We start from the raw sequence: 27,662 nt of genomic DNA, 5'->3' as shown, positions 1-27,662 counted from the left end.
CAAGGCAATGTTTCTTAGGAACATCAATACTATAATTAATAAGCAAGTTGAAACTGTCATGTCAAAATGATTGAAAAATAATGCTTTGAAAATTTTCAGCTATATTTAAAACTTTGAAAACTGCTTGATCTCCAAGTATGTATACTTTTCCTATGTAATTTTTTACGCTATTTATTTGTTTAGCGTACTCTTTTCCACTGTATCAAAAAAGTCCAATACTACACTGAAATTTTCAGAAATTCTACAGTAATCGAGTGTGAATTAACATATGATAGATGCTAGACAGCAAAATCCCAAATGCTGGCATAAATTCTGCCTTTGAATCAACCTCAACTAAAAAGTAGCAAAACTCCATAAAAATCCAATATGGTGCAACATAAAAAAATCACTCCTAAGAAAAAAGGAAGCAGTCTTCATCATCTGTCTGAAGTTGAGGTAGGAAACATGCAAACAAAATGCTACTCATTCTATTACTCCTGCCTTCAATTCTGCAATTTACACCCCCCCACCCCGTCTTATGTTCATTTTAAGAAAAGTTATTCTTTGCTTTTTTATTAAAGCGAGAGGGAAATGAAAACATTAATGAGATTGGCCTGGTATAATGCATTTGCAAAAGTGAAACCTTAAAGTGAAATCGAGTGGGGCACAGGAAATCAAATGAGCTTAAGGACTTCACTATAACCAGGGAATAAAAGGTTATTCACTTTTGCAAAATCAAAGCGGTTTCTGACAAGTCTAATTAATGCATAAAATTATTGTTTTTTACAATAGACCTTTAAACTATTTCTACTCAGCAGTCTCCAAGTGGTTTCACTCGGAGCTACTGGAGTTACTGAGCTGAAGTGGCAGCTGCTGTTTTCCTTAGTTTCCTTCATTCCGTAAAAGGAGCGGTAACTTGTGTTTGGCTTCAAAACACTTTTCCACTGACAACTCCCTGTGCTTTGTTTCTCCCCGAAAAGTTTAATCTAATTTAGGGTATTCAAAGGGGAAAGAATCAGGTTCTTTTTAAAAAGTAATTAAAAGCATGATGCCTTTAGATTCACTTGCTTCTAAATTAGGACTGCCCTTTCAAAGAAATATTAAGCTGAAACAGATAAAGTTCATCTCCGTAAATACTACAATTATCTGGGGATAGAAGGATCTATATGTAAGCCAAGTTCTCCACACCTGTGGTTTAGCAATATCCACTCGAAAGAAAGATTAAGCAGCAATCAAACTGCATTTTGAACTATTCATTAGATGTCAAAACATTAAATCCCTTACTCTTAAAGATCGATGAACTCTATTTTCATATTTGAATACTTCTTTATCATAAAAACATATTCATGCCTTTTTGGTCACAAAATATGATTGAGATTGACCCTAGATTTGACCATAGAGAGGCTTCAACAAAATATTACTGAGACAAAAGTATACAGTCTGGAATTTTTCAGTGAGTCATTTAGAGTGAATAAAACTAAATAAAATGAATGGGGGGAAATGTAAAAAGGTAAAACATCCCCTGATTCAATTAACTAAAGGCAAGCTCCCTCTGACTTTTTACAACTAAACATTCTTCTGTGGATACAAGTAGGCTAATTAAATAGGAAGCTTCATGCTTCTTAATTACTCACATTTCTCACAGAAAGATACTATGTGAAATGTAACAGTCATTCTATAGAAACTAAAGTGCACATTTCCAATTTCACATGATGAAATTGTTGGAAACAAGATATCCACAAGTTAGTATGTATAAGATACGGTATACTGGACTGAGCTCCTTGTATGTAAATGAAAGAATGATCTAAACATGATTCTTTTAACATTTAGGGTTATAAATACATTCACTAATTGCACTGTAAATCCATAAAATATAGGAGAGTCTTTATAGAATAATAGGTTTGCAGCAAAACAGGTATGGCAAATCACTAAGCTAAATATTTATGGAACATCTTTTTCAAAAAATAGATTAAATGCAATCTATAATGGCGTAATTTATTCATCAAATTATAAAAATAAAATAATCCACACAAAATAATTTTCTTTACAAAATAACTGGAAAAATAGCTAATCAAAGGGGCTCCTGGTGGTTCAGTCAGTTAAGTGTCTGACTTTTCAGCTCAGGTCATGATCTCACGGTTCATGAGTTTGAGCCCTGTGTCGGGCTCTGCACTGGCAGCATGGAACCTGCTTGGTATTGTCTCTCTCCTCTCTCTCCCTCTCTTTCTCTCTCTCTATCAAAATAAATAATTAAACTTTTTTTTTTTTAAATAGCTAATCAAGGACTTCATAAACTTCTTAAATATATAAAGGATCATTATCAGTAATGTAATTTGTTATTAACTTTCTATAAATGTGGGCCACTGTATTGAATTCATTTTGAAATGTATTAAAAATGTCTCTTATTCTTATTAAACAACATTTAACTTTTTCTCTTTGTCTTCATTGTGTACACCATCACATATGTAGCACTTACTTGAATTCACCCAGATTTCTGGTTCTCTGCTTCCAAATCTAGTGATACTTCTGTGCACATCTTCCCTGCCATCAAATGGTTGACTCACAGCTGTATGTCATACAGCTGTAAACTAGAAAGTACTAACCAATGGCTCTTAAATCAGGCACTCAGACTAGGCATATCACCTTACCACCTTTCACAGGAATTTCTTTAACCAGAAAAAGGTTTTGTATGCACTTGTAGCACAATGTCCCAAACATAGAAGACTTCATTGCACATTTTTAAACAAGTGAGTAAATAAATATATGACATTAGCAGAAAATAAATAAGCTTGGGAGATACGCATTCTTCTAAAATAAAACTAGGAAAATTAGGCAGGAGAAAATCTTTCAGAGGATAAAACAAGAGTGAGCATTTTGTAGTCACTGATTTTGCATTCACAGAAGACATTACGTGTTCTAAGACCACTGCTTGTGTAAGAATGGTATTTTTGCAAAGGGCAATGAAGGTGGACTCTTAGAGCAGTCAACTTTGACAAAGCTTTTTGTCATCAGTGTTCATGTGAAACTTACTTGCTCAAGTGACAATAACTACATTTTCTTTTTTGCCTGTATTTTTATTATTGTTTAGCTATTCCCCATGGAAGATAAGGGTTTTGTTAATGTAACCAAGAAATTCTTCAAATGTCTCCTGCTGGGGACTCAACATCTTAAACCACAGTTTTGCCTCCACTGACATGTTCTTAAATCCTACCTTATGTTTCTGCCAAGAGAAAAAAAAAAAAAAAAAAAAAGAAAAAAGAAAAAGGGAACCTACTCTATATCCAGACTTCCCTTTACACCTTTACTTTAAAAGCCTTATTGCCATTAGAATGACAAAGTTATTTTAGTGGGTCTCCACTAATTTAGTGTTTGGGGCAAATTGCCTAGTGGGAAAACATTCAATTTAATGGCTAATGAGAAATCTACTTTAAAGCAACTCCTGAAGGAAATCTTTAAAAAGAACAGCTTAAGTTGTGTTTGTTTTCTCTTCCCATGGCAAAACAACCATAGTCATTTACTAATAACCCTCTGTATTTCATCTCTGAATTCCATAACCCTCACAAATTTCAGAGGTACTCAATTTAAGTTAAAAGATCCTCTTAACCTATTCAACGTTGCCTATTCTCCATAGCACTTTTCACCTTCTGAAAAGCTAGATGACTTATTTATTTAATACGTTCATTTGTTGTTGTCTGTACTTACACACACTTAAATGAAGACAAGAACATTTGTCTGTTTTGTTCCCTATTGTATCCTAAACACCTTGCTTGGCACAGATGTTGAATATGTATTTCCTGAATAAATAAATGAATTAGTCAACCAAAATTTCTTCCCATTTTTTTAATTTCAAGTTGAAGTTACATGAAGCATTACAAGTTATTAACTACTGGGGGGGGCTATATTTAATAAACTTGAGTTCATAAACTTGAAATCCGGATTATCACATAGGACCACGCAAGCACAACCTAAATAAATGATTTTTTCCTAGGCTCTAACCACACATGCAAAATAAGTCAGCTGCACTCATACTGCAATATCCATTGATGTTTGTTTACCTTTTTATTAAACATATGCATCAGTAGTGGGAAAGATTAAGATCTCAACTAATATAACAATGGAAAAATTCTTAGACATACTCCATAGGAATACGGTAGCTCAAAGCATATTTCTTTCAGGTGAAAAGATGCCCATTCTTAACATGCTATTTGATTCAAAAGCTATTCAAGAGTAAATTATTTAAAAATAAAGAGGCTACAACCTGGGGCCCATTGCATTTCTCTGACCCAAACAGGAGATTTGGGGTTGGTCTCCCAACATTTTCATGGCTTCAATTTATTTTTCAAATGAACTTAGCTCAATACATTTAGCTGATGTCTTCTTGTGTTTCTACAGGTTTATGCCTATTTTAAACTCCAAATGCTTAAGGATATTCATACTTCCAAATGATAGAGAACTACATCTTATCAAAAAACAATAAAATCCGTTGGCAAGTACTTAAGAAACATTCAAGTTTTGAGAACTTATCTTACTGACCTTGAAAGAGAAAAAAAAATGAACAGTTTCTCTCTGAATTTCTCTAAGTCTACTTATTTCTTATTAGAATTAATAATGCTTAAATATCAGCTTGAGAGAACCAAATGATCCTAAAACAATTGCCCCGCATTAACATGAACATTTGCAAGCAAGCATATCTATTTGAAAGTTACAAGCTACTATATAGGCCAAAATTTGCAAAGTAATTGGCTGCATTAAAATGAATAAACAAGTTATGGTGGGGAAAGTGACAAAGCAAGTCAGCAAACAGACATAAAAAGCCACACTGGAGGGGCGTGTGGGTGGCTCAGTCACTTAAGCATTGGACTCAGGTCATGTTCTTGCAATTCCTGGGATCCAGCCTGCTTGGGATTCTCTCTCCCTCTTTCTCTCTCTCTCTCTCAAAATAAATAAATGAACGTAAAAAAAAAAAAGACTCTGGAGAAAACACATATACAAAGTAAATACCGCTTACTTGGTTAGCAGTACAGTGGTTAGTATTCATAATGTCAGCCCTACACTGCTAATTATTGACTTGACCCTTAGCAAGTGTCTGAATCTACTCCATTCTTAATTACCTGCTCTAAACATGAGGATTTTGAATTAGATAAGATGATTTTAGTTTAGAAGGGAAAGAGGTTAGTTTACAAAGTTCAATAGGTAAAACAAAACAACAGGAAAATTGCAGGGCACCAGAGTTTGACCTGCTTGCCTCTTTGGCTCTCACCTCCACTCTCTCTGCCCCATCTTCCAACCCCACGTGTCTCTCAGTAACCTTCCTAAAACCTCTGGATTCACTTGTGAAAAGTTCTGGAAGGCATGGTGTCAATAGACCACTTTACTGCCTAAGGTTCTTATTCTCCATGAGACGACACACTCTGGCTATTGATCATCAATTTAAAGTTTTCTCTTTCTCTATATCATGTATAATTTTATTATACTCATGGATATAATGCTTTTGGAGTGGATATGAGGCATAAAGAATAGCAATTTTGTACTTATTCTCAAAGATAGATATCACACCTCAAGATAGTAAATCAAGAAAGTATTGAATTTTTACAACTTAGCAGTCAAAACACATTTGCTTGTAACTTTTAAAACAGAAGAGGTAGAGACAGAATAAAAAATTCTCTTGTCACTGGCTTGATATGTAATTCTAAGAAGGCTTTAAGCTTTAAAATTCTGGTGTTAATATTAAGTCAACTGGTCAGTGACTATTACACTCTTTGTAACGTATCTTTAATAACATTACAAAAAATACTTTGTATCTGTCAGAATAAACCTGAGATTTACAATACTTTCCAAGAGCATTCTCTTATTTGTGAGAGTTTATTTGATGTTCTTGTATTAATAACAAAGAGGAAGGGGGAGTTTAGAATGGGAGTTAAAATTGCAATAAGCTTAAATATGAAATTGCTAACCAACTGAGATATCTTCTATCTACCTGCAATAAAACATGGAATTTAGCTGTGTATACTGCCACCTATAATTCACCGAAATATAACACATTCTTCTCAGATTAAAAAAAAAAAAAAAAAAAAGAAAATTTGCAAATGTTGCTGAACACAATATAAATCAGCAGGGACTCTGTGATCATCAGCAATTTAAGAGAACAGCACCATATTAAAAAGATATTCTTAAATGCTGTGACCTTTACTTTTTAATCCATTTTACCCACAATTATTAAAATTGGAATAAAACTATAAAGTCAGTAACATTGCTGCCTTTACACCTAAAATTCTTCATATGTAAAATTTAAGTGCACAGAAATAAATTGTTCTTGTTAGACTCTCCAATCTATGAATCAGATCTCATGCTCTCGTGCATGTCCTTATTTTAAACATAAAAATGTTACATAAATTATGAGAAAACCAGCTAAATCCAAACTACTAATTTTAAGGGTGAGGAAGAAGGGAACTTTTTAAACGGGCATTTATTTTAAAATTGTAAATGAATTTTCCCATCCCAGATTAATTTGGGTGTGCTATTAAAAAGAATTATGACGAAGATCAATAGATTTTTAAGATAAATAAATCACATGCTCTTGGTTGATATTTACTCATTTTTTTGCCTTTCAGAGATAAATATTATTTTATACATTTAATTCTAGAAAAATAGTTACTCAAATAAGGAATGCTATACTAAAACATAAATAACTGAAAAGCCAAAAACCTTTTAGACAAATATTAATATGAATTTCAGTAAGAACCATAAAACAACTAGTAACTTAGTTTTCCAATCAGAAGGCATTGTCAAAGCTCTTTATGCAGGTTAGAAATACTCTCCACTCGGAATGTGAAAAACGGGTTATTATCTCAGGACTTTCTAACTGAAACAAGCCTCTTAGAGTTTCTGGGATATCAACACTAAAAATTGGGAAGTTTTAAAATACTGTTAATGAGGAAATTATTGAAAGGGTAACAATCTTAATTCCCGTCTTCCCACATCAATGTCAAAAGGAACTCACCATGTAGGGGCACTTGGTTCAGTCAGTTAAAGGCAGACTGTTGATCTCTGCTCAGGTCATGATCCCAGGGTTCATGAGTTGAGGTCCCATGTGGGGCTCTGCGCTGACAGAGCCTCTCCCTCCTCTCTCTGGGTGTGCACATGCTAGCTCTCTTTCTAAATAGATAAATAAACAAACAAACTTAAAAAAAAAAAAAAAAAAAAACACCTCATACTGCAATTAAGAGAGGTCCATATAATTACAACATATATTTCCCCTTCCAGAACCTCCATCTGTTGCCACCATCAGTGGTTTCAGTCAACAACTGCTCCTAGGAGTGAATGAGCAGGTCTCAGGAGAGGGCTCCTGCTCACCATTTGAGTGCCTCACTTCGTGGGAAGAGCAAAGTTTCTGCTGTCTCTCACATATTTGTTTGGGAAACTCTCTTACTTGCCTTCAGGAGTGGACCTGAACAGCACAATGGTAAGCCCTGTAACAAGAACCTGGAGTGATGTAAATGTTCCACGTGTGAAAGGATTCCAGTTGAAAGCACCAATGGAGCCTCTGAAACAGAGCATCTGAAACGGAGCATCTCACCCATACACTCTAAGGGACACACAACTGAAGAACTAGAAGGCTGCCCCCGTAAATCCCCTATTTACAGAAGACCGAAACTTCTCTTCCAGCCAAGGAATATCTGCAAAGAATCTATCCCCACCCCACCCCACCCCCCACCCCCCTTAAGCCAATAAACTCACTGCTTGGACTCTGGCTGGACTCCCTGCTCTCTGGGCTCCTCCCAGATAAATGCAGCCTCCCCAGGCGCTCAGACTTTGCAAAAGGTTCCTACCTTTTGCCTTCCCTGTGCAATTCTTCTGCTATTCCTGAATAAACTAAATTTCTGGTATTTGCACTTTCCTCCATTTACCTCCTTTTTTTTTTTTTTTTTTGTTCCACAGATGCTATCATAGATCTAGTTAGCCCATGGTTTTATATTTTAAAAAAAAAATTTTTTTTTCAATGTTTATTTATTTTTGGAACAGAGAGAGACAGAGCATGAACGGGGGATGGGCAGAGAGAGAGGGAGACACAGAATCAGAAACAGGCTCCAGGCTCCGAGCCATCAGCCCAGAGCCTGACGCGGGGCTCGAACTCACGGACCGCAAGATCGTGACCTGGCTGAAGTGGGACCCTTAACCGACTGCGCCACCCAGGCGCCCCTATATTTTTTTTAATTAATGCTCAGATCCAGTGGGAATTCATCTTTGTATATCATGAAAAATGAAAAACTAAACCTTTCTTTTCACAACAGACACAAAATTTCTCCATTTTAAACCAAGCAAACTTCTACATCACCTGAAGTTGTGTCATCTGCCCTGTTTCACTGATATGTTTTTATTTTCTTATACCAAAAAACATAGTTTTAACTACTATACCTTTTTTTTTTTTTTTTTTCCTACCGTGTGTACTTTACCTTTATACTTAAATCCTTTCACTCTGGTCAACTAATCCTGACTTTATTAGCCTGTGAAAAACCTCACAGGATTACTCTTAATCTTGCATGTGCAAAATAGTTGTGAGCCTAATTACAGAATTATATCCAAACTCCATAATATCTAAACCATAATATAAGTGTCAAATATGGAATGAAGAAGCTGGGGAATATGGAAATGCATATATATATATATATGCATATATATATATATATATGCAACTAATAGCCTTTTTTTTTTTTTTTTTTGAAGTGACATAATTCCATTTCAGGAGATTGAAGAAATGAGAAGCTAGGAGCAAGACAGTGTCCCCTCTGGCTTGAAATTCAGTATATTGCTTTGAGTCCACAAAGTTAATCAACATTTCTTTTTAAATTAACCCTGAAATACTCTTCTAAATTATAGTATCTCCCGATTCTACCTAAGGCAGCAAATGTTCTCCCATCTCCCTCTCTGTTTACCCTTAACATCTAACATTCTAATCACGGAGGACTCCTTCTTACCTTATCATCATGACCTTATAAAAGAAATAAAACAATCCAGAATATTGGCTTTTTTGCTTACTCTATTCATATTCATACAGTCAATGCAGTAAATAGAAAATAAGATTAACATTAGACAAGAAAGAAAATCATAATGATAGCAATTGGAGAGAGAAGACATGCATTTCATTAGTGGAAAGTAAGAGATAAAGTATTTTTAACACACTCGTACCATGGGCTTTCTGTATTAGGTTTCTTAGCAATAATCTACTTGAAAAGACCTTTTTCAAATACAGATTATTAAAAACATATATTGTGGAATTGAGTGAAGTATCTTGGAAATATCTTTTAAAATGAATAATAGCAGAAAGTGAAAAGGTCAAGCATTCATGTGTTTAGCCAGCACATCTTTATTAAGTACTGGTTATGCAGCCAACAATTTCATCAAAAATGTGACCATTCAGCTGAACGTTTGTTAGGTTCCTTGGGCTTAAACAGTACTCTCTCTTATCCTGTTCAGCAGAATGACAATATGTTCTTGGTAAATTCGATACTTAGGTAGTCTGACTAGGCAAGGTTAAAAAATGGTTGGCAAAAATCAGCAATCAGCACTTCATCATTAGATTAGCAACAGCGGCCAAGGTCCTCAAATATATATGCTAATGAACAAGCAATAATATTAGGTTTTATCATAATTCTAAGGCTAAAGTTGGCTATTGGCCCAAATCTTACCCAAAGCATTACTCAGGTATGAATGCTGAATGAGGATCTCACCCTTCTCTGCTGACCTTAAATTTGGTCAAGTTCTTGCACGTGGTGATGGGGAGGAGAAAATCTAATGAAATAAAATTAAGGCCTCCTGACATTGGAGATTTAAGCCAATCTCCAATGAGATTGAGTCCAAAGCCAGGATAAACTGAGTCCAAATCCAGGATGTTGCCCATAATTGAAAAGATTAATTTGCTGTTTGATGATCTCTGTAAGAAAAGCTTTATGCTGTCACTGCCTTTACTTCCTCACTGTGCAAGTCCTTCTCACTTCAGATAGGTCTTTCTACTAACCCATATCACTGTTGTCTTTAAAACAGTAACAAAACTGCCCTTTTCTAGAAATTTTTGCTTACCTAATTGGTGTTATTCTAGTCTTTTCTTTATTCTCCGTGCACTCAACATTTATAGTCATTATATGTTTTAACAGGTTTATTTTCATACTGTTCAATGTTCAGACCTGTTAATGTATATTCTTTATTTATCACATTGAGCGTGAATCCTTAAAAAAATATACCCATGATTTAATTTTTTTGCTTTTTTAATTTTTTTTAATGTTTATTTTTGAGAGAGAGACAGAGATAGAACGTGAGCAGGGGAGGGGCAGAGAGAGAGAGGGAGACATAGAATCTGAAGCAGGCTCCAGGCTCTGACCTGTCAGCACACACAGCTCAATGCGGGGCTCAAACCCACCAACCGCGAGATCATGACCTGAGCCCAAGCCAGATGTTTAACCGACTGAGCCACCCAGGCTCCCCCTACATTTTTTTTTCCTATTATTTCAGTATTCCTGTGGCTGTGCTCCTATCATAACAGCACCAGTGCATGCTTTTGCTTCTAAACTTATAAGAAGCTACTGAAGAGAATACTAACAGCAAAACTAGGCAGAGAAATTGCAAGGAGGAGAATGCTAAAGAGAAAGTCAAATACAATTGAGGCTTGACACTCAGAATTGGTCATTCTAATAAACTCATTCTATTTTCAGTCACTGATTTTCACTAATTTGTTTTAATTTTGAGAATTCTAGTACTCAACGGCATGGATAGAGTAGAAGGTATTAAGGCTTTACATCAAGGAACTGGAAGAAAGATAAGCGAATCTATCAAATAAGAGTACTTTAATCCTAAAATTGCGACAAATATAGAAGAAAAATATTTTTGCAATGAAAGAGCCATGTTCTTATCAAGATGATTTTAAAAATCTATCTACATATAGTATTATCATATAAATTAAAGCTTATAGAAAATGTAAACTTACCTGGAAAAAAGTAAATAAAAGTTTCAATATAAAACATGATTATGAAATAAAGGTCATTATTGATTTTTATGTCTTGGTGCCTAATTAAAATTTTGTTAGTTTAGTCTTCTTCATTCATTATTTGCATCCAATTCTTCAAAATTATATTATAATTTCCATAAAATAGGAACAATGTTAAACTGTTTTTGCACCTCAAAGTAAATTCTTTAGTTTGTGTTTCATGAAGGAAATAAAACCACTAGGAAAATCAATGCCAATTATTCTCCATAATTATCTTATTTCAGGATACCTCATTCAAAACATCTGGCTATCAAAATATTTAACACTGACTGAGAGTCTACTACAGGCCAAGAATTTTACATATAACATTTCAGGTAAGCCTCACAATGACTCAACAAGGTCAATATATCATCATATTTTAACAGATGTTCAGCATGTTTGACACACTTTGACAGAGTTTCAAAGAAGTTAAGTAGTGTGCCCAAGTTCACATATTTTGAGAAGCAGGGATTTGAGCCCAATTTGGCTTAATTCTCAAGTTTATGTTCTTCATAATTTACTGTATCATTGTCTGCCATAGTTGGGTGCCTTTAGAAATGAGTCACATATAGAACCTACCCTGTAGGGCATCCAATACACATACCCTGAATTACCAAGTACCCTTCTAAAAGAAACGCAATATTGTTCCTCTGTCAGTACTTATTATCAAAATAATAATACATATTTTACTTGCAGTAGGTATGTAAGATTCCAAATCATCTTCCTTTGATTATTTCTTTCTGCGTTGAAGAGCATTTTAAAGTTGTTTCTTTCCATTTTCTGCCGGCACAAGATGGTCAGATAAATTTGTTTAACTTTGAAATTTCAAATTAAAACAATCTTTTCTGAGCAACATTGAAGAAGTTAGTATCAAATGATAGTTGAAACAGAATTTCCCTTTTAAAGACCAGAAATATATACAAAATAAACACAGATATTTGCACTGTATAAAGTGATTACACTCGGGGCCCCCCCCCCCCCGCCCCAGCTTTTAACAAACTCTGAGAAATCAAGGCAATGCTTCTGGGACCGCTGATCAACATCCTATCTTTCAGGACTGAAGGAACCGGAGATGCATTTCTCTTGGGCACGTGTGTTCTATCAATTTCCATTTTCAATCATTAAAACCTACAATTTCCATTTCAGGCTGGACTGCATGAGAAAGAGATGGCTGCTTATAGTCTATTCACTCTAGTAAAAAAAAAAAAAAAAAAAAAAACGAAACATATTCAAGTTTCGGTTTCCTGACAATGCCCTGTGCCCCCACCCCACATGCACACACACAAAACACCTCCTTAAATACATTTCCATGGCTCAATTCAATGATGTACTAGCCATTTGACTATGATGAAAGCTGTATTCTTGTCAGTACAGAATCTGAATGAACCCCACTTCTAAATTAGTTCTTTTTTTTTTTTTTTTTTTTTACTTTTTAAGTAAATCTAACTCGAACTAGAGAAACATCGTGTTGTAGAAAGATGAGCTTCAACATTAGCATCAAGAGGTCTGGATTTGAGTTTTGTATTGATTTGGTGAGTTACTTAAATTCTGAACATCCTTACTATCTTTACCTATGATATTGAAATGATAATATCTTTAGATATGGGAGGTTATGCTAACTTACGTAAGAATGCTTGGAATACATTGGCTCTTTAAAGTTAATTATCCAGTTTCACTTAAAAAAAATCAAAACTGTAATAAAATAAAGAATATTACAGTATAGTGTTCCCAGGCCCATTTAAATGAGGCATCATGAAAATCAAGTTTCTAACACAAAAAATTACACTAACTAGCCAGTCAAACTGAGATAGATAATTTTTTCATTGAAGTATCTATTTGTTCTGTTTACTATTATAATTCCAATTACTAATTACTAACATAATTCTCAAGTTATGTTTGATATTCTTTGCATGGTGACTGTCTCCAATAACATTTTCAAACTCTTCAGAAAATAATGCTGTGGTTTGTGGATTATCAATGTGGATGCTTGTGGATTATCAAAATTTGGATAATCTCATTCTGTATTTATAAACTCAAGGGGCTTCCCCTTAAGAAAACAATTTATACTTGCCAAATAAACACTAGCATTATGCTGACTGTATCACTGTCAGATAAGAAGCAAACACACTGGTGAAGAAAAAACACAGAATTCTAGATACCTTTTTTCTTACTCAGACAAACTTAATCAGGGCTTGCAATTAATTTTTGAAATTGTTCTGAACCGATCTAAATGTTCAAACCTTCATTTCTTCCTCTGGACCCCATCAGTAAAACCCACACGGCATTCATGTTAGCAAAACAGCTTGCTTTTTAAATGTGATGTCTTGTAGTTCTTACTCACAATCCTAATAATATCATTGATTTCAGGAAACTTTCAGTAAGAGTGATATGAATGCTATCAAAAGCAGAAGCTGTGATTCATTTTTTTCTTCTTCTTTTTCTTTTTCTACCTGGACAATTAAGATTAGTCCTAACAATGTGACTGTAGAGGCCTCTGGGTAATTAGAAGTTTCCTGAGGTTAAATGTGTAATACAGCAAAGATACTATCTTCTCTTAAAATTCTACCCACACGCTAAAATACTTACATAAGACACAAATGGTTAAATAAAAGTGCTGGGAGCAGTCACCCATCATAACATAGAGGTAACTAGATTTTTTTTTTTCCAGATTCAAAAAACAAGCATCACATAAAATTTTATCTGATTGATTTTTTTTTTCCTGTAATTTAAGATGGCCAAAAGAACTATTCTGTCTACTAAGGCCAAAATAAAACTAAGGCATATGACCTTTTTACTAATTTACTAAAGGTGTGTCTTTAACACACTAAGGAAGTAAACAATGTTCTGGAAAAATAGGATGAAACAGAGATGAAGAAGATAAGAGACATTTTTGAGAAATCAGATTTTTCAATATCCAAAGCAATGACAGAAAAAGGTAAGATGAGATTACACACTTTGATTTTCAGAGAAAGAGGTCATGACATAATAAGGATTGTCATTCTAAATTAGATCTATTTATTTGCATTCTGAAAGAAGGTGTGGAACAAAACATTAGTTTCCCAAAGACTATTTATCACTCAGTGATACAGTATGTGAAGGAACTGACCAGAATGTTAGTATGTTAAATGTTCACCACCCACACTCGGGGAAAAAATATCTATCTGGAACCCATATCGGACACCATTGCCTAATTTAAAAATATTCCTGGACCTCTTATTGATCAATATCTCTTATAGAAAGGATGAGAGTGTAGCATCTGAACTGAAACAGTATTATTAGAAAATGATATCGTGAGCATTAGGATGTATAATTCATGTTGCTTTCATTTGCTCAGACCATTGTAAAAATCCATAAATCATTTTCTTCTTCATGTATTGCTTAAGTGCAATTTGTCATTTTGCATTAGAGGGCTGCTTCAGCTCATCAGTGCTTTTAATTCACTGTTTAGAGTTTAACAAAATGCTGGCCCTGACTGATAACTGAAAAGACACTGAAATGTGAAGCCGTACCAATATTAACGAGGTTAAACAAAATGGAGAAGAACATTTCTACTTTGAATATCAAGTAATGCTTTAATGGAATATCTAGTATTCCCAGTCCCCAAAATATGTATTAGTTTGTTCTCTGTTGAGTTGAGAGCATTACAACACAGTAACTAAGGAGTTACCTAAATGCGTACAATATGCTATCAATCTTTTCTAGAAACTTAGTCAACATTGTCTCTATAACTAGATGAACAAAAATATCAGCGTCCCTGGCTTTGGCTCCAAAACTTTCCACCTCTAAAGTTAGGTTGCACTTCCACAAATAAACCTATTTCATAGCCATAAGAGATGCAACGCAGTCCAGGTCCTTTGTGATTGCTCTCTGCACTCTCCTTGCTGCGAATGGCAAATGCCAGGAACCATCTACCTCAATCCTGGCCAGGTCTGGTGTTTGAAAGACTTCTTATTGACAATTTAAATTTTTTTTCTTTCATTTCTTTAAAAAAAAAATCTTCTCTCAAAGCTCTGGGCACACTGCAATAATAAGAGGATTTAGAAACAAATTGCTTTCAAGTCAAGTTAAATCACTGCAAACACTCATTTATCCAACCGCTGGTTAACAAACTTGTTTCCCTCCCGCTTTTTCCACAAAAGGGTAAGAAAGAAAGCAACCCTGTTACCTAGTTTCAAAGTTTCTAACTATGTATATAAAAAGCATTTGTGGGATCCTTTGCACCCCCCAATTTCTGCTGCACTTAGAGGCCAATGAAACACACGAATGTGCATTATCACTCTCATACACCAACCAGGACTTTTATGAAAATTGATTTTGATACACCTCTCGAAATAATAATTACTGCTTTCCCACTCTGATTTAGGATGCAATTTGTTTTAGCCCAGACGGTTGGCTCCCCTGGAGAAGGTGTTGGAGGTAGGGGTAGGGAGGTGCTCCATAGGTATCACTGCTCCCTTCCGGGTCCAGTAATGGGGGAAGGGGGATAGAGGGATGCGGTTTATTACACGATGTTCCGCACTTCAAAGAGGTCGTGAACCCCACCACCGAGGCTCTTATTTACTTAATCATGGCTTCACTAAATTCTGGGGTCCACCGAAGGACACGTAAAAGAAAAAGGAATTAAGAGGCATTTTTAAAAGGCTGTTGTTTTGTGGGTGACGGGGTGGGGCTGTTTTATGGTTCCAGGATAAAGAAGCGGAAAAGGCTATTAATGCCAGTATCTGAATCTTGTTCGGAACAAAATGCTCTGGCAGTTGTCTTTGGCTGGAGCTACCTAGAAGGAAGACAAGGCCGGGCTCGGGTCTGTTCCCCCTAGCAGAAGACCCCGCTGTCACCCTGAGTGTCCAGGGGAGCCTTAGAGACTAGAAGTTCGAGAGGCGAGACCTCTAGAGGGCCCGGGCCGGCGTCGCTTGCGCGGACACAGGCCTCTGTGACCCAAGAAATGCTGCAGAGCCCCCAACAGGCGAACCCTGCGGAATGGGAGCTCCAAAGCAAAATTCTCTGGCTTGCCCTATGCTGCTTTCGCCGCTAGGAGACGCCTGTAACCCACGTTTGCGAGAGAGTTCCCGGCTCAAACACAACAGCTCCAAAAAAAAAAAGAAAGAAAGAAAAAAAAAAGCAGCTCAAGTGTTACAGTGGATGTAGTGATTATTTACAGGCAAATCTGGCCATCTCTCCACGTTCTCATCTCCACCTCTGGAAGCTCTTTGGCTCTCAGAGAACGCCTCAAGTCCGCCCAAACTTCATCTACGTTTTGAAAACACAAACCCTCTTCCCCAAACAGTTTCAGATCTGCATTGTCATTCAGCCACATGTCTCTCACACGCAAACACGCGTGCACACGCGCGCGCACACACAAGTGTTTCCATATGTATAAATGAAAACATTAGAAAATTACCGTCATTTTAAAAAATGCTCCAGGATTCTGATGAGTCAGCTAGAAGAGCTCAAAATATTTCATTTCAGTCCTGCAGATCTAAAGAAAAAGGGGGGAAGGGTGGAAAGTACAGATGCAATGCCGTTATTAATATTCAGATATACTATAATCTCCTTTTCATTGATCCACAGGTCGTTTTTATAAACTGCCATTCCATTCTCAGCAGTAGACGTGATGCTAAAATCATTTTAACTGCAGCGGTTTTCTCTTGGCTATGGCCAGTAGTCAATTTACTGCAGCTGAAAAAGGATTAGCCATTTTTGCTGGCATCCTTTCCTCCCAACCGCTCAAAGGCACGACCCATCTCCATGAAAGAGCCCGGGGCGGAGGGGGGTGGTGGCGGATGGGGGGGGGTCAGGGCAGTAGACACGCACTCTCGGGACTCACAGAGGCATGCCTCCGTCTGCAATCACGCCCGTGGACACTTGCTCTGCTTAATTCCCTATCACGAAGAGATGAAAACGTACCTCGGGCTTGGGGAAATGGTCCGCCTTTTCTCGAAGGTTGTGTTGGTGTTACCCTCGGGTCATTCATTACCAGGAAGCCGCGAGGGATCGTCCCATATTGTGGCATAAGAAGACTAAACTGGGGCAGCTTTAGTGAATAAACAACCCCCGTACAGCCCATTAATTAGTATAAAAGCATGCTTTAAAAAATCTTTTTTCTCGGAGAATGGACATTCATTCCACTCTCTAACAAGAGTTCGCGCTGTATTTTAACTTCACAAGAAGTGGATGCATGCATGCTCTGCTTTGCCCCCGCGCCACGGCAGTGGGCCCTCAGAGTTCGTCAAGCGCATCCTTCGAGATCCGGGTGGGGGGTTCGGGACTCCGCTGGGGCTTTCACAGACCTGTGCTCGGGCATGGGGGAGGATGGATGCGAGCGCCGTCAGTGTGCGAGCGCCTTCGCTGATAACCGCAGGGGCACAGACTCGGGCCCCGCATGTGCTCAGCCCCTGCCCGCCTACCCACCCCCACCCCTGCGCATGTTCTCAGCAGCCCCGCCGTTTTCACCTAGCGGTCTTGCCCCAAACTGGGCAAGAATCGCTGCCCGGGTCTATAATGGGGGCGGGGAAGGGGATCTCCAAATGTCACAAAAAGCAGAAAATAGCCCGTGCGCGCCGCTGCAGCGAAGCACTTGGCAGGGCGAGGCGCAGGGATATCCGAGGCGCCTTACAGCGCCCAGCGGCGCTCGGTTGCCAGCGAGTCGGGCGTTAGGCTGGCGTGCTTGCAGGTAGTGCTCAAATGGAATTCCTCAGTCATTGATCAAAGCGCTCGTAGCCCTAACTAGGTCCCCAGGGGAGATAATCTGTTTGGTAAGAATGTTACGGATATACACTGAAGAAGGGCAGAGGCACGTCTAACGCGTCTGCACATCTACAGTAGCTGCCAGCCCACATCTCCCGGCGTGAATTCCTCGGCTTTTCAGGACCCACCTCCGCCCCACGCCCCAACTGCCTCACTCCGCTGCATCCAGCCCCGATAGACCCTCCCGCTTAGTTTGACACAACCCATGTTATATCCCTTTTTTAAAATCGTACAGGCAGTCTCGGCCAGAGCCCCTTCGTTAGGTAACCCCTGTCAGTTAGCGGCCCCTCTGCAACTTTTCCCCTTCTCGGTGATTTATTTCCACTATCGGTAGTAAAGGAAAACACCTTAAAGGAAAAAGAATGTTAGCGTCATTGGAAACCCCGCTCCTGGGAGAGGATACCGCTGCTGTTGCTATTATGTTTTCGCATTTGCTGATGCAAACAGGGGAACCTCTCTATTCCCTCTCCATTACCTGCGGCTGGGGACTGGGAACTTTCCGCGGCAGAGTCCCCAGCCAGCGCCTCGGGACCTGCCGGGCTGTTCTCACTCTCACACTCACACTCACCCCGGCAGCCCGCCCGAACGCGGGTTCCATCCCGCCCCTCCCGGCTGCCGAGTGACGCTCATGATTGACAGCCAGATCTGCCAGTCAGCGGTGGCTCGGTGGGTGGTGCTCCTCAGCGATTGGTTGGCAGAATGAGGGCGCTGCGCAAAAACAGAAAAGCGGAGCGCTCGGAGCTCAGAAACTGCCAGCCGAGATCACAGTCTCTAGGACTGAAGCAGGAGGAGGGAAAGACTGGAAGGAAGAGAGACAGGTTAGAGGGAAAGAGGCTTGGGAAGAAAACAGCAGGAAAGAAGCCGCTCATCACACTTCTAGAGAGGCAAATGATGCTGGAGATGAGGACAGAGAAAGACAAAACTATGAGAGCCAAAAAATACAAATAAAACGAAAGAGGAGAAAATGCCAAGAAGAACATCCATCCGGAGAAATGAAGAGAATGAAAGTTTTATGCTGCAGAGCCGTTCTATGTTTTTCCGGCAAAAAATTCTCTTGCTGTTTTTAAGCCCTTTTGCATTTGCCAGCCGTTGACATTGAGGCATGTTCAGCGGTGCCAGCAGCGTCTCCTCTTCCTTCTCCTCTTCCTCTTCATCTTCCTCCTCCTCATCTTCCTCCACCATCACCATCACCACCACCGCCACCACCACCACCTCCTCCTCCTCCTCCTCCCCCTCCTTCTTTTCCTCCTCCTCCTTCTCCTCCCATCAGCAAGAAGACAAACCGAGGACAGTCTTGAAATATCGAAATTTCCTCCTTGGGATTTGCCAGCGCCGCGTTGCGCCAAGACTGTCGGAATAAAGGACGCTGACTATTGTATTATTATTTTATTAATTGGTCAGTGGGAAGATTACCGATGAGGAAAGGGGACGCCTGTCACCCTTCCTGCGCTAAGATTGAAAAATGAGGCTGAGTTGGGGGAAGCCCTAAAATGAAGCAAGAGGAATAAGATTTTTCAGGACAGAAAGCCACAGGAGCCCCACACACAGCGCACTTTTATTTGTTTTTTGGGTTTTTTTTTTAAGATTTTTTTTTTTTTTCTGTGGTGGTGGGGGAGGTGATTGGGTGGCTGACTGGCTGCGGGAAGCTGCTTCCTTTCCCTTTGGAGATGATTGTGCTATTATTCTTTGCCTTGCTCTGGATGGTGGAAGGAGTCTTTTCCCAGCTTCACTACACAGTGCAGGAGGAGCAGGAACATGGCACTTTCGTGGGGAATATCGCTGAAGATCTGGGCTTGGACATTACAAAACTTTCAGCTCGCAGGTTTCAAACGGTGCCCAACTCGCGGACCCCTTACTTGGACCTCAACCTGGAGACCGGGGTGCTGTACGTGAACGAGAAGATCGACCGCGAGCAAATCTGCAAGCAGAGCCCGTCCTGCGTCCTGCACCTGGAGGTCTTCCTGGAGAACCCCCTCGAGCTCTTCCGTGTGGAGATCGAAGTGCTGGACATCAATGACAACCCCCCCTCCTTCCCGGAGCCGGACCTGACTGTGGAGATCTCTGAGAGCGCCACGCCGGGCACCCGCTTCCCGCTGGAGAGCGCATTCGACCCAGACGTGGGCACCAACTCCTTGCGCGACTACGAGATCACCCCCAACAGCTACTTCTCCCTGGACGTGCAGACCCAGGGGGATGGCAACCGATTCGCCGAGCTGGTGCTGGAGAAGCCGCTGGACCGAGAGCAGCAAGCGGTGCACCGCTACGTGCTGACCGCGGTGGACGGGGGAGGAGGGGGAGGAGGAGGAGAAGGAGGGGGAGGCGGCGGGGGAGGGGGCCTGCCCCCCCAACAGCAGCGCACCGGCACTGCCCTACTCACCATCCGAGTGCTGGACTCCAACGACAACGTCCCCGCCTTCGACCAACCCGTCTACACTGTGTCTCTACCAGAGAACTCGCCGCCGGGCACGCTCGTAATCCAGCTCAACGCCACAGACCCAGATGAGGGCCAGAATGGCGAAGTCGTGTATTCCTTCAGCAGCCACATTTCGCCCCGGGCGCGGGAGCTCTTTGGACTCTCCCCGCGCACTGGCCGGCTGGAGGTGAGCGGAGAGCTAGACTATGAAGAGAGCCCGGTGTACCAAGTGTACGTACAAGCCAAGGACCTGGGCCCCAACGCGGTGCCCGCGCACTGCAAGGTGCTTGTGCGAGTACTGGATGCTAACGACAACGCTCCGGAGATCAGCTTCAGCACGGTGAAGGAGGCGGTGAGCGAGGGCGCGGCGCCCGGGACCGTGGTGGCCCTGTTCAGCGTGACCGACCGCGACTCCGAGGAGAATGGGCAGGTGCAGTGCGAGCTGCTGGGGGATGTGCCGTTCCGCCTCAAGTCTTCCTTCAAGAACTACTATACGATCGTGACCGAAGCCCCCCTGGACCGAGAGGCCGGGGACTCCTACACCCTGACCGTTGTGGCTCGGGACCGGGGCGAGCCGGCGCTCTCCACCAGTAAGTCGATCCAGGTGCAAGTGTCAGATGTGAACGACAACGCACCGCGGTTTAGCCAGCCGGTCTACGACGTGTATGTGACCGAGAACAACGTGCCCGGCGCCTATATCTACGCGGTAAGCGCCACAGACCGCGACGAGGGCGCCAACGCCCAGCTAGCCTACTCTATCCTCGAGTGCCAGATCCAGGGCATGAGCGTCTTCACTTACGTGTCCATCAACTCTGAGAACGGCTACTTGTACGCCCTGCGCTCCTTCGATTACGAGCAGCTCAAGGACTTCAGCTTCCAGGTGGAAGCTCGGGACGCCGGCAGCCCCCAGGCTCTGGCCGGTAACGCCACCGTCAACATCCTCATCGTGGACCAGAACGACAACGCCCCTGCCATCGTGGCGCCCCTGCCTGGGCGCAACGGGACTCCAGCGCGGGAGGTGCTGCCCCGGTCGGCGGAGCCAGGCTACCTGCTGACCCGCGTGGCCGCAGTGGACGCAGACGACGGCGAGAACGCCCGGCTCACCTACAGCATTGTGCGGGGCAACGAAATGAACCTCTTCCGCATGGACTGGCGCACCGGGGAACTCCGCACCGCGCGCCGGGTGCCGGCCAAGCGCGACCCCCAGCGGCCTTACGAGCTGGTGATCGAGGTGCGCGACCACGGGCAGCCGCCCCTGTCCTCCACTGCCACACTGGTGGTGCAGCTGGTGGATGGAGCCGTGGAGCCCCAGGGAGGGGGCGGGGGCGGTAGCGGGGGGTCAGGGGAGCATCAGCGCCCCAGCCGCTCCGGCGGCGCGGAGACCTCGCTGGACCTCACCCTCATCCTCATCATTGCGCTGGGCTCGGTGTCTTTCATATTCCTGCTAGCCATGATCGTGCTTGCCGTGCGTTGCCAAAAAGAGAAGAAGCTGAACATCTACACCTGTCTGGCCAGTGACTGCTGCCTCTGCTGCTGCTGCTGTGGCGGTGGGGGCTCGACCTGCTGCGGCCGCCAAGCCCGGGCGCGCAAGAAAAAACTCAGCAAGTCGGACATCATGCTTGTGCAAAGCTCCAACGTACCCAGTAACCCGGCCCAAGTGCCGGTGGAGGAGTCCGGGGGCTTTGGCTCCCACCACCACAACCAGAATTACTGCTACCAGGTCTGCCTGACCCCTGAGTCCGCCAAGACCGACCTGATGTTCCTTAAGCCCTGCAGCCCATCGCGGAGTACGGACACTGAGCACAACCCCTGCGGGGCCATCGTCACCGGCTACACAGACCAGCAGCCCGACATCATCTCCAACGGAAGCATTTTGTCCAACGAGGTAAGGCTGAAGCGAAAGGACCACCATCTCTCATCTCCTCCATCTGAAAGCCTCCTCTAGCCCGGCCCTTGTATCTCTGGTGCACTCTGTATTTATATTTAGGATATTAACTTCTTTGTATCTTTGTGGGGGCAGGAATTGGGCGGGGGAGGCTATCCCACCCCTTCGTATGTAACCTAAACTTCGTGTTGTCCCTAATTTTCTGCGCTCCACCCCTCCACATTTACTTTCATTTCCTCCCCTTGGTGCTTTGCCACCTTGGACCTTCCTTCTTCCCTCGGGCATCGTTCCTTTAAAATCCTAACCCCTTCTCAGTCCTTTCCCTTCTCAGTTTTCTGAGGGTAAAGGGAAAAGTAGGAGGGGGACCGAGGGAAATGTGATGGAGGGACTTTCTGGCACCAGCAAAGGTCTTTTTCTCTTTGCGTTTGTCCCAGGCGTTAATAAAGTTAATGCTGTTTGCTTTGTTTATGGATGCTTTCAGTCGCGTGTAAAAGTAAGCTATAGATTGTTTAACTTTGCACAGTCGTCTAAACTCGAATGCATGTTTTAGCGAATAACTTATCAGATCCTTGTCCCCTGAACTCGGGTTGCAGAAAAGCCTTCAGTTCTGCTCTGGACAGCATTTACAGACGCTCTTGAAACCCAAGGCCCACACAGTGTGAATTTGAATGAAGTTACTTTGGCACAAACCCCTGTAAGCGTAAACTAAAGAAAGGCTTAAACAATTGTTACCTTAAATATATCTCTTAACTAATAATCACCTCTTGCCACTGTTCTTGATAAATCACCACTGTTGGCTTTCTTCCTCAAAGAATTTGGCTTGTCGATTCCGATTTCTATTTAAAAGATGGAGAAGTGGCAAAGTTGGAAGGTGGGAGGGAGGGGGAGAACAGGGTTGATTTATGTACTAGAAAGTTTGGACCGGAAAAGGTGTGTGGATGCCGGAGGTGGGGGGAGGAGAATGCAGAGGGCGTTTGGAGGGGGAAAGAATGGGGGGGGGGGCTTTATGAATTCCTTTCTTGGCAGGTTATTTTATTTGAGTCTTAGATATTATTAATTGACTTTCATGAATATTTGTACAGTTCATTTGTATCTTAAGCACATTTTGAAAATAAACAACAAAATAATTCCATAAAATATCCAAACTTTTTGCTTATTGAGCGTGCTGTTTTTCTTGTGTCAACCAGTATGCACCTAAACACTGTTTTAGGCCACTGAAAGAAAGACTGTAGAGTTTACCTAGGTTGACTCTATTAGGGACAATAGTTTATGAGCCCTAGCTATGAGGTCATTTGCATTCTCTCCTTAAAAACACACATACACATGTTTAAAATTGGCTTTTTATTTTTGGAATTTTTTTTTTTTAACCTTTACTGAAAGTCTAGATTGAGTGTCTCTGCATATCCCCCCACCCCTTACCCAGCAGTCACTAGGGTGAGGTCTTAGAATAGCTTGAAAATTCATAAAAATGCACACAATTACTTAAACTAGACTCAGTTCCTTACCTCAAAAAAAGGACTGTTAGTTAAACCCTTAGCATTCAAATGCTCTTGATTTATTTATTTTTTTTCTAGACTAAACACCAGCGAGCAGAGCTCAGCTATCTAGTTGACAGACCTCGCCGAGTTAACAGGTATGGACTCTTTTTTTTTTTTTTTTTCCTACCTTGGTGTGTGGACAATTTAGAACCTACTAAAATTAGGAATTAGGGGTGTTATTCAATATTAAAATATAAAATGTATAAAGCATTTCCAGTTAAGGCAGAACATACATGCTGATTATGTTGGGGTTCCTAGACAATACATTAAAATCTGGGCATATTTCATTTATATACAACTTACTGAATATATTTGAATATCTTATCAATTTACACGCCTACGCTGCTTCTGATAGTCTCCCTAACTGTTCCAGGTGGATACTCTCTTTTATGAAAATCATATAAACATATACATAACTCTAATCATAGAAAATGGCTAAACTAGATACACCTTAAGGGCTCAACCACCTGCTATGCTCAGTTTTAAAGAGCTAAGTTTAAGGTGATGAAAACCAGCTTTATGCAGAAATAAAGGCAACTGAGAGGTCTATGAATCTGCAGCACCATTGTTGACCATGTGGTGGCAGAAGAATGTTTTCTGTGTTTCTTCACCTTTTTTATTCTAATATTCACGTTTTTGTACTTCTAGTTCTGCATTCCAGGAAGCTGACATAGTAAGCTCTAAGGACAGTGGTCATGGAGACAGTGAACAAGGAGATAGTGATCACGATGCCACCAACCGCGGCCAGTCAGCTGGTAAGTGTGTTCAAAGAGCAATGCTGACTTTTATGGTTTTTGTTGTTGTTGTTGTTGTTGTTTTAAATAAATCTAGAAAGAATGATGTCCTAGGTAATTTTCTGTAGGTTTAATGTTGGTAAATCCACAGAAAAAATGGTGTCATGTTATGTTGATAAGCGTATATTCAAAAAGGATTATAAAAATTTGACGTTCCTTCAGAGAGGTAAAGCTAGAGATGTATTGTGAAATATGTTAGAATATGAGCTATTTCTTCCTTATGTAATGTTCTTTAGTGTAATTGTATTGCATACAAAGAGCTATAGATTTCTCACCTGGTCCAGTCCTCAGTCTTTAGTCAATTAAGGTATTATTAGACTTGTTTATGGATGAGGTAGCTGAAGATGAATGAAATTGATTGAACTGTACAAAGTCACAAGAGAATAATTGGATGATTGGGAACTAGAATCCAAATTTCTTGCTTTTGAGAGCAGTGCATTTTGTAAGCCGCTGAGTATTGAATGGTAGAAGGAATGGTGATGAAAAGTCATGAATAGCCTGAAAGCAGGGTTTCCAATGCTGGGTTCTTAGGCTTCAGGACATTAGGAAACATTTGATAATGTGTATTTTCTCGAGCATCCTAGATTTCCTCATATTTTCAATAAGGCCCATGACCTGTCAAAAGTTGAACCCTGTGTGTATTTGTATACGAGCTTAATGATAGTCACTGATGGGGTTGCAATGTGACACAGATGTTTTACATTGTTTATTTGCTTTATTTGCTTTACTTTTGTCTATATAAATTTAACTGTTAAGTTTTATAGGATGCCAATAACTCTGCTTACTAATACTTAAAGAAGACACTTTAAAGATAAAATATGTACCTTACAATGATGAAAATGATTTCATATTTGAGGTTGGATTAAATGAGGTTGGATTTTCCACCTCGTTGGCCTTTCAACCAAGAAGGGTAGGGTGATTGTTTTCTGTTTTGTTTTTTTTTTTAATTTTTCTTTTTTGAGGTTTGTGGTTTTCTGACATGCGAAAAGAAATGGAAAGGCGAATGAATTAACTTTTGTGACTTGTAAAAATGTCCATCATTGGGCCATCTCTGGATTCAACTCTGGTCACATGCTTTTGAGATCCATTTTGGTTAACGATGTAACCCTAGAGTGAGAGAGTCCTGATTCTCAAGGTAATATTGGTCCTAGAGAGCACACATTCCTTAACACACTCGGTGGACCTCTAAACCGTGCTGAGGCAGTGTGTCAAAGGGCAGCCCACACCCCACGGTCGCCTGGCAGCAGTGGTTACTGCAAGCCTCCCACTTGGCCAATGTGTGCTGTGTCTGAGGCTGACTTAGCCTTGGGAAACACAGGCAGGAGGAGGGGGGGAAAGGCTGCTCAAGGGTCTCTTTATATTGCTGCAAGTCATTAATATGCAGACCTAATGAGACTTGAGAACTGCCAAGAATCCCCGGAGGTCCCTGCCCCTTGCGGGCCTTCACGCTAAGTGAACAGAGCATCTATTTAGTGTCTGGGAACCTGACAACAAACCAGATCTTGCCAGAAGTTTATATTTGAGTACAAAGTCCCTTTCATTTTTGGCCTATATATGGCATATGATTTATTGTTATCTTTAAAAAGCTGTACATGTAGAATTGCTCATTCCTGTTCTTTTTCCAGAGTTTCTAATTTAAGTTAGCCTTTTTTAAACTTTTAAAACAAAATGTTTAATATTAAAACAGAGTATCTGGTGCATGTTTCCTTGGGTGCATTTTATTCTTTTCCCACTCCCCCACCCTCTGCTTTGTTTTGTTGTTGTTGTTGTTGTTGTTGTTGTTTTTCTGTAGCACTCCAATCTCAATGAACATTTCAATTAGTTTAGTCCCTCAGACATAATGAGCCATAATAACCTAACCAAAGAAAGAGAAACGAATAAACATCTGCAAAAAGTGCTAAATTTGGAAGATGGATGGGAATATATTCTTATCAATGCGTCTTCCCAGTAGCTGTTTTATTTCACAGGCACTCACTGTTGCCATTTCGGTAATGTTTCTTTCAAATTATTTGAGATGTCAAAGCATTACAAGGAAAATTAAAATGCTACATTGTGTACTGGAAAAATTTCCAAAAAGCAAGGCAGTTCGTATTTTTCTTTATCAGTGGTAAAATTTGCCTGTGTCTTTACATTCTTAAACACGAAAAGTATCACAGAATTAACAATTTACTTTTGTATTTCCTTGGCAGTTACAAGGCAGGCACAACATACTGAGTGCGATAATTGCTCTTTTAGAATTGTAATGACACGCTTGTATTAAGAAGTAATCTCACCTTTGTGTGCTGAATTGCAATCAGATTTAATATGTCTAATTTTATGGTAAGAATGATTTTGAAGTGTTTTCTTTTTTTAAGTATGAAACTCTAAGTGCAGAGAATTGAAATCCATCTACTTAATGACTTTTTCCAGTCCCTACTGATGTTGTGTCCTATAAACTTCACACCAAGTGGCTACAATATTTCCTAAAAGTTAAGCCCATTTCAGGGAAATAAGTACATCTGTTTTATTTTCTTGTAATGCCAGGTACTAATGATCTTCTAGTTGTGTAATATTTAGGAAATATTATTCATAGCACGTCTATATCCAGGTTTAGGATATGAAAAAAAAATTCATACACATCAGCAAATCTCACTGAGCTAGTTTTTAGGGGAAGAACACCAGATTGCCATGGAAAAATAACATTAGAAAGATACAGACTCTGAAATCTCTACTTCAGTGTGTACCTTCTTCCATATTTCATTATATACACTATTTAGCTCAGTGCTTCACCTGTTTAAACTTGCTAACTTTTTATTTATCCCTGATTTCTTTTTCTGTTAGCATTATTTTGTATTTATTTATTTCGATATGCCTTCTATTTATTCTACTATGAATAGTTTTCTTTTTTGTTCTTTCTCCCCCCCCCCCCCCCCTTGCTTTTCTCCTTTCTAAGCCATTTGGAGTCACCAATCTTGTTCATAGAAGGGCTTTAAACACGGAGGCAGCTGCACAGAGAATCACATAAGCTTTTTCAGTTTTCTACTGCACCTGGCTCCATGTGTGAAATTCTTCGGCTTGACCACTGCTCTGTGGCATTTTCTTTCTATAGCCTTGTCAAGGTGCTTTCCGTTTTTTTCAGTGTGCTATTGATGTATTGGTTAGATATGGCAGAAGTCCAGGGAGATGTGGTAAATGTATGCATAAACCATCACAAGAGGAAAATCTGATTAATCACAGCTTAAATAGCCACAAATAAGTCAAAGTGTACTTAAAAGAAATATGGTTTCAATTTGGTTTATTATATCATGAGATT

At 40.4% G+C, this 27,662-nt stretch overlaps 1 protein-coding gene and 1 long non-coding RNA gene across 4 annotated transcripts in view; one reads left to right on the top strand and one right to left on the bottom strand.

Annotated features, from left to right (window-relative positions):
• Positions 1-11,978: 11,978 nt before the first annotated feature.
• LOC121027562 (uncharacterized) lies at positions 11,979-17,281 on the bottom strand. The gene is made up of 3 exons (XR_005788806.1): positions 16,901-17,281; positions 16,395-16,472; positions 11,979-12,187 (listed from the first exon to the last, which is right to left on the bottom strand). It is a non-coding gene; the product is annotated as an uncharacterized LOC121027562 (long non-coding RNA).
• A 1,192-nt stretch (positions 17,282-18,473) lies between these two features.
• PCDH10 (protocadherin 10) overlaps positions 18,474-27,662 on the top strand; it is a 62,172-nt gene continuing 52,983 nt past the window's right edge. For all 3 annotated transcript variants that reach the window (XM_040473950.1, XM_040473967.1, XM_040473957.1), the window contains exons 1-3: positions 18,474-22,038; positions 23,613-23,671; positions 24,225-24,331. In XM_040473950.1, the coding sequence (XP_040329884.1) occupies positions 19,408-22,038; positions 23,613-23,671; positions 24,225-24,331 (2,797 nt within the window). In that variant the 5' untranslated portion in view covers positions 18,474-19,407. The remainder of the gene's footprint in view (positions 22,039-23,612; positions 23,672-24,224; positions 24,332-27,662) is intronic.

The sequence above is a fragment of the Herpailurus yagouaroundi genome, unplaced genomic scaffold (genome assembly GCF_014898765.1).
Source record: "Herpailurus yagouaroundi ecotype Mexico unplaced genomic scaffold, PumYag 28, whole genome shotgun sequence".
NCBI classification, from domain to species: domain Eukaryota; kingdom Metazoa; phylum Chordata; class Mammalia; order Carnivora; family Felidae; genus Herpailurus; species Herpailurus yagouaroundi.
The sequence above is the reverse complement of the archived record's forward strand: the minus strand, read 5'-3'. Positions and strand labels throughout refer to the sequence as shown.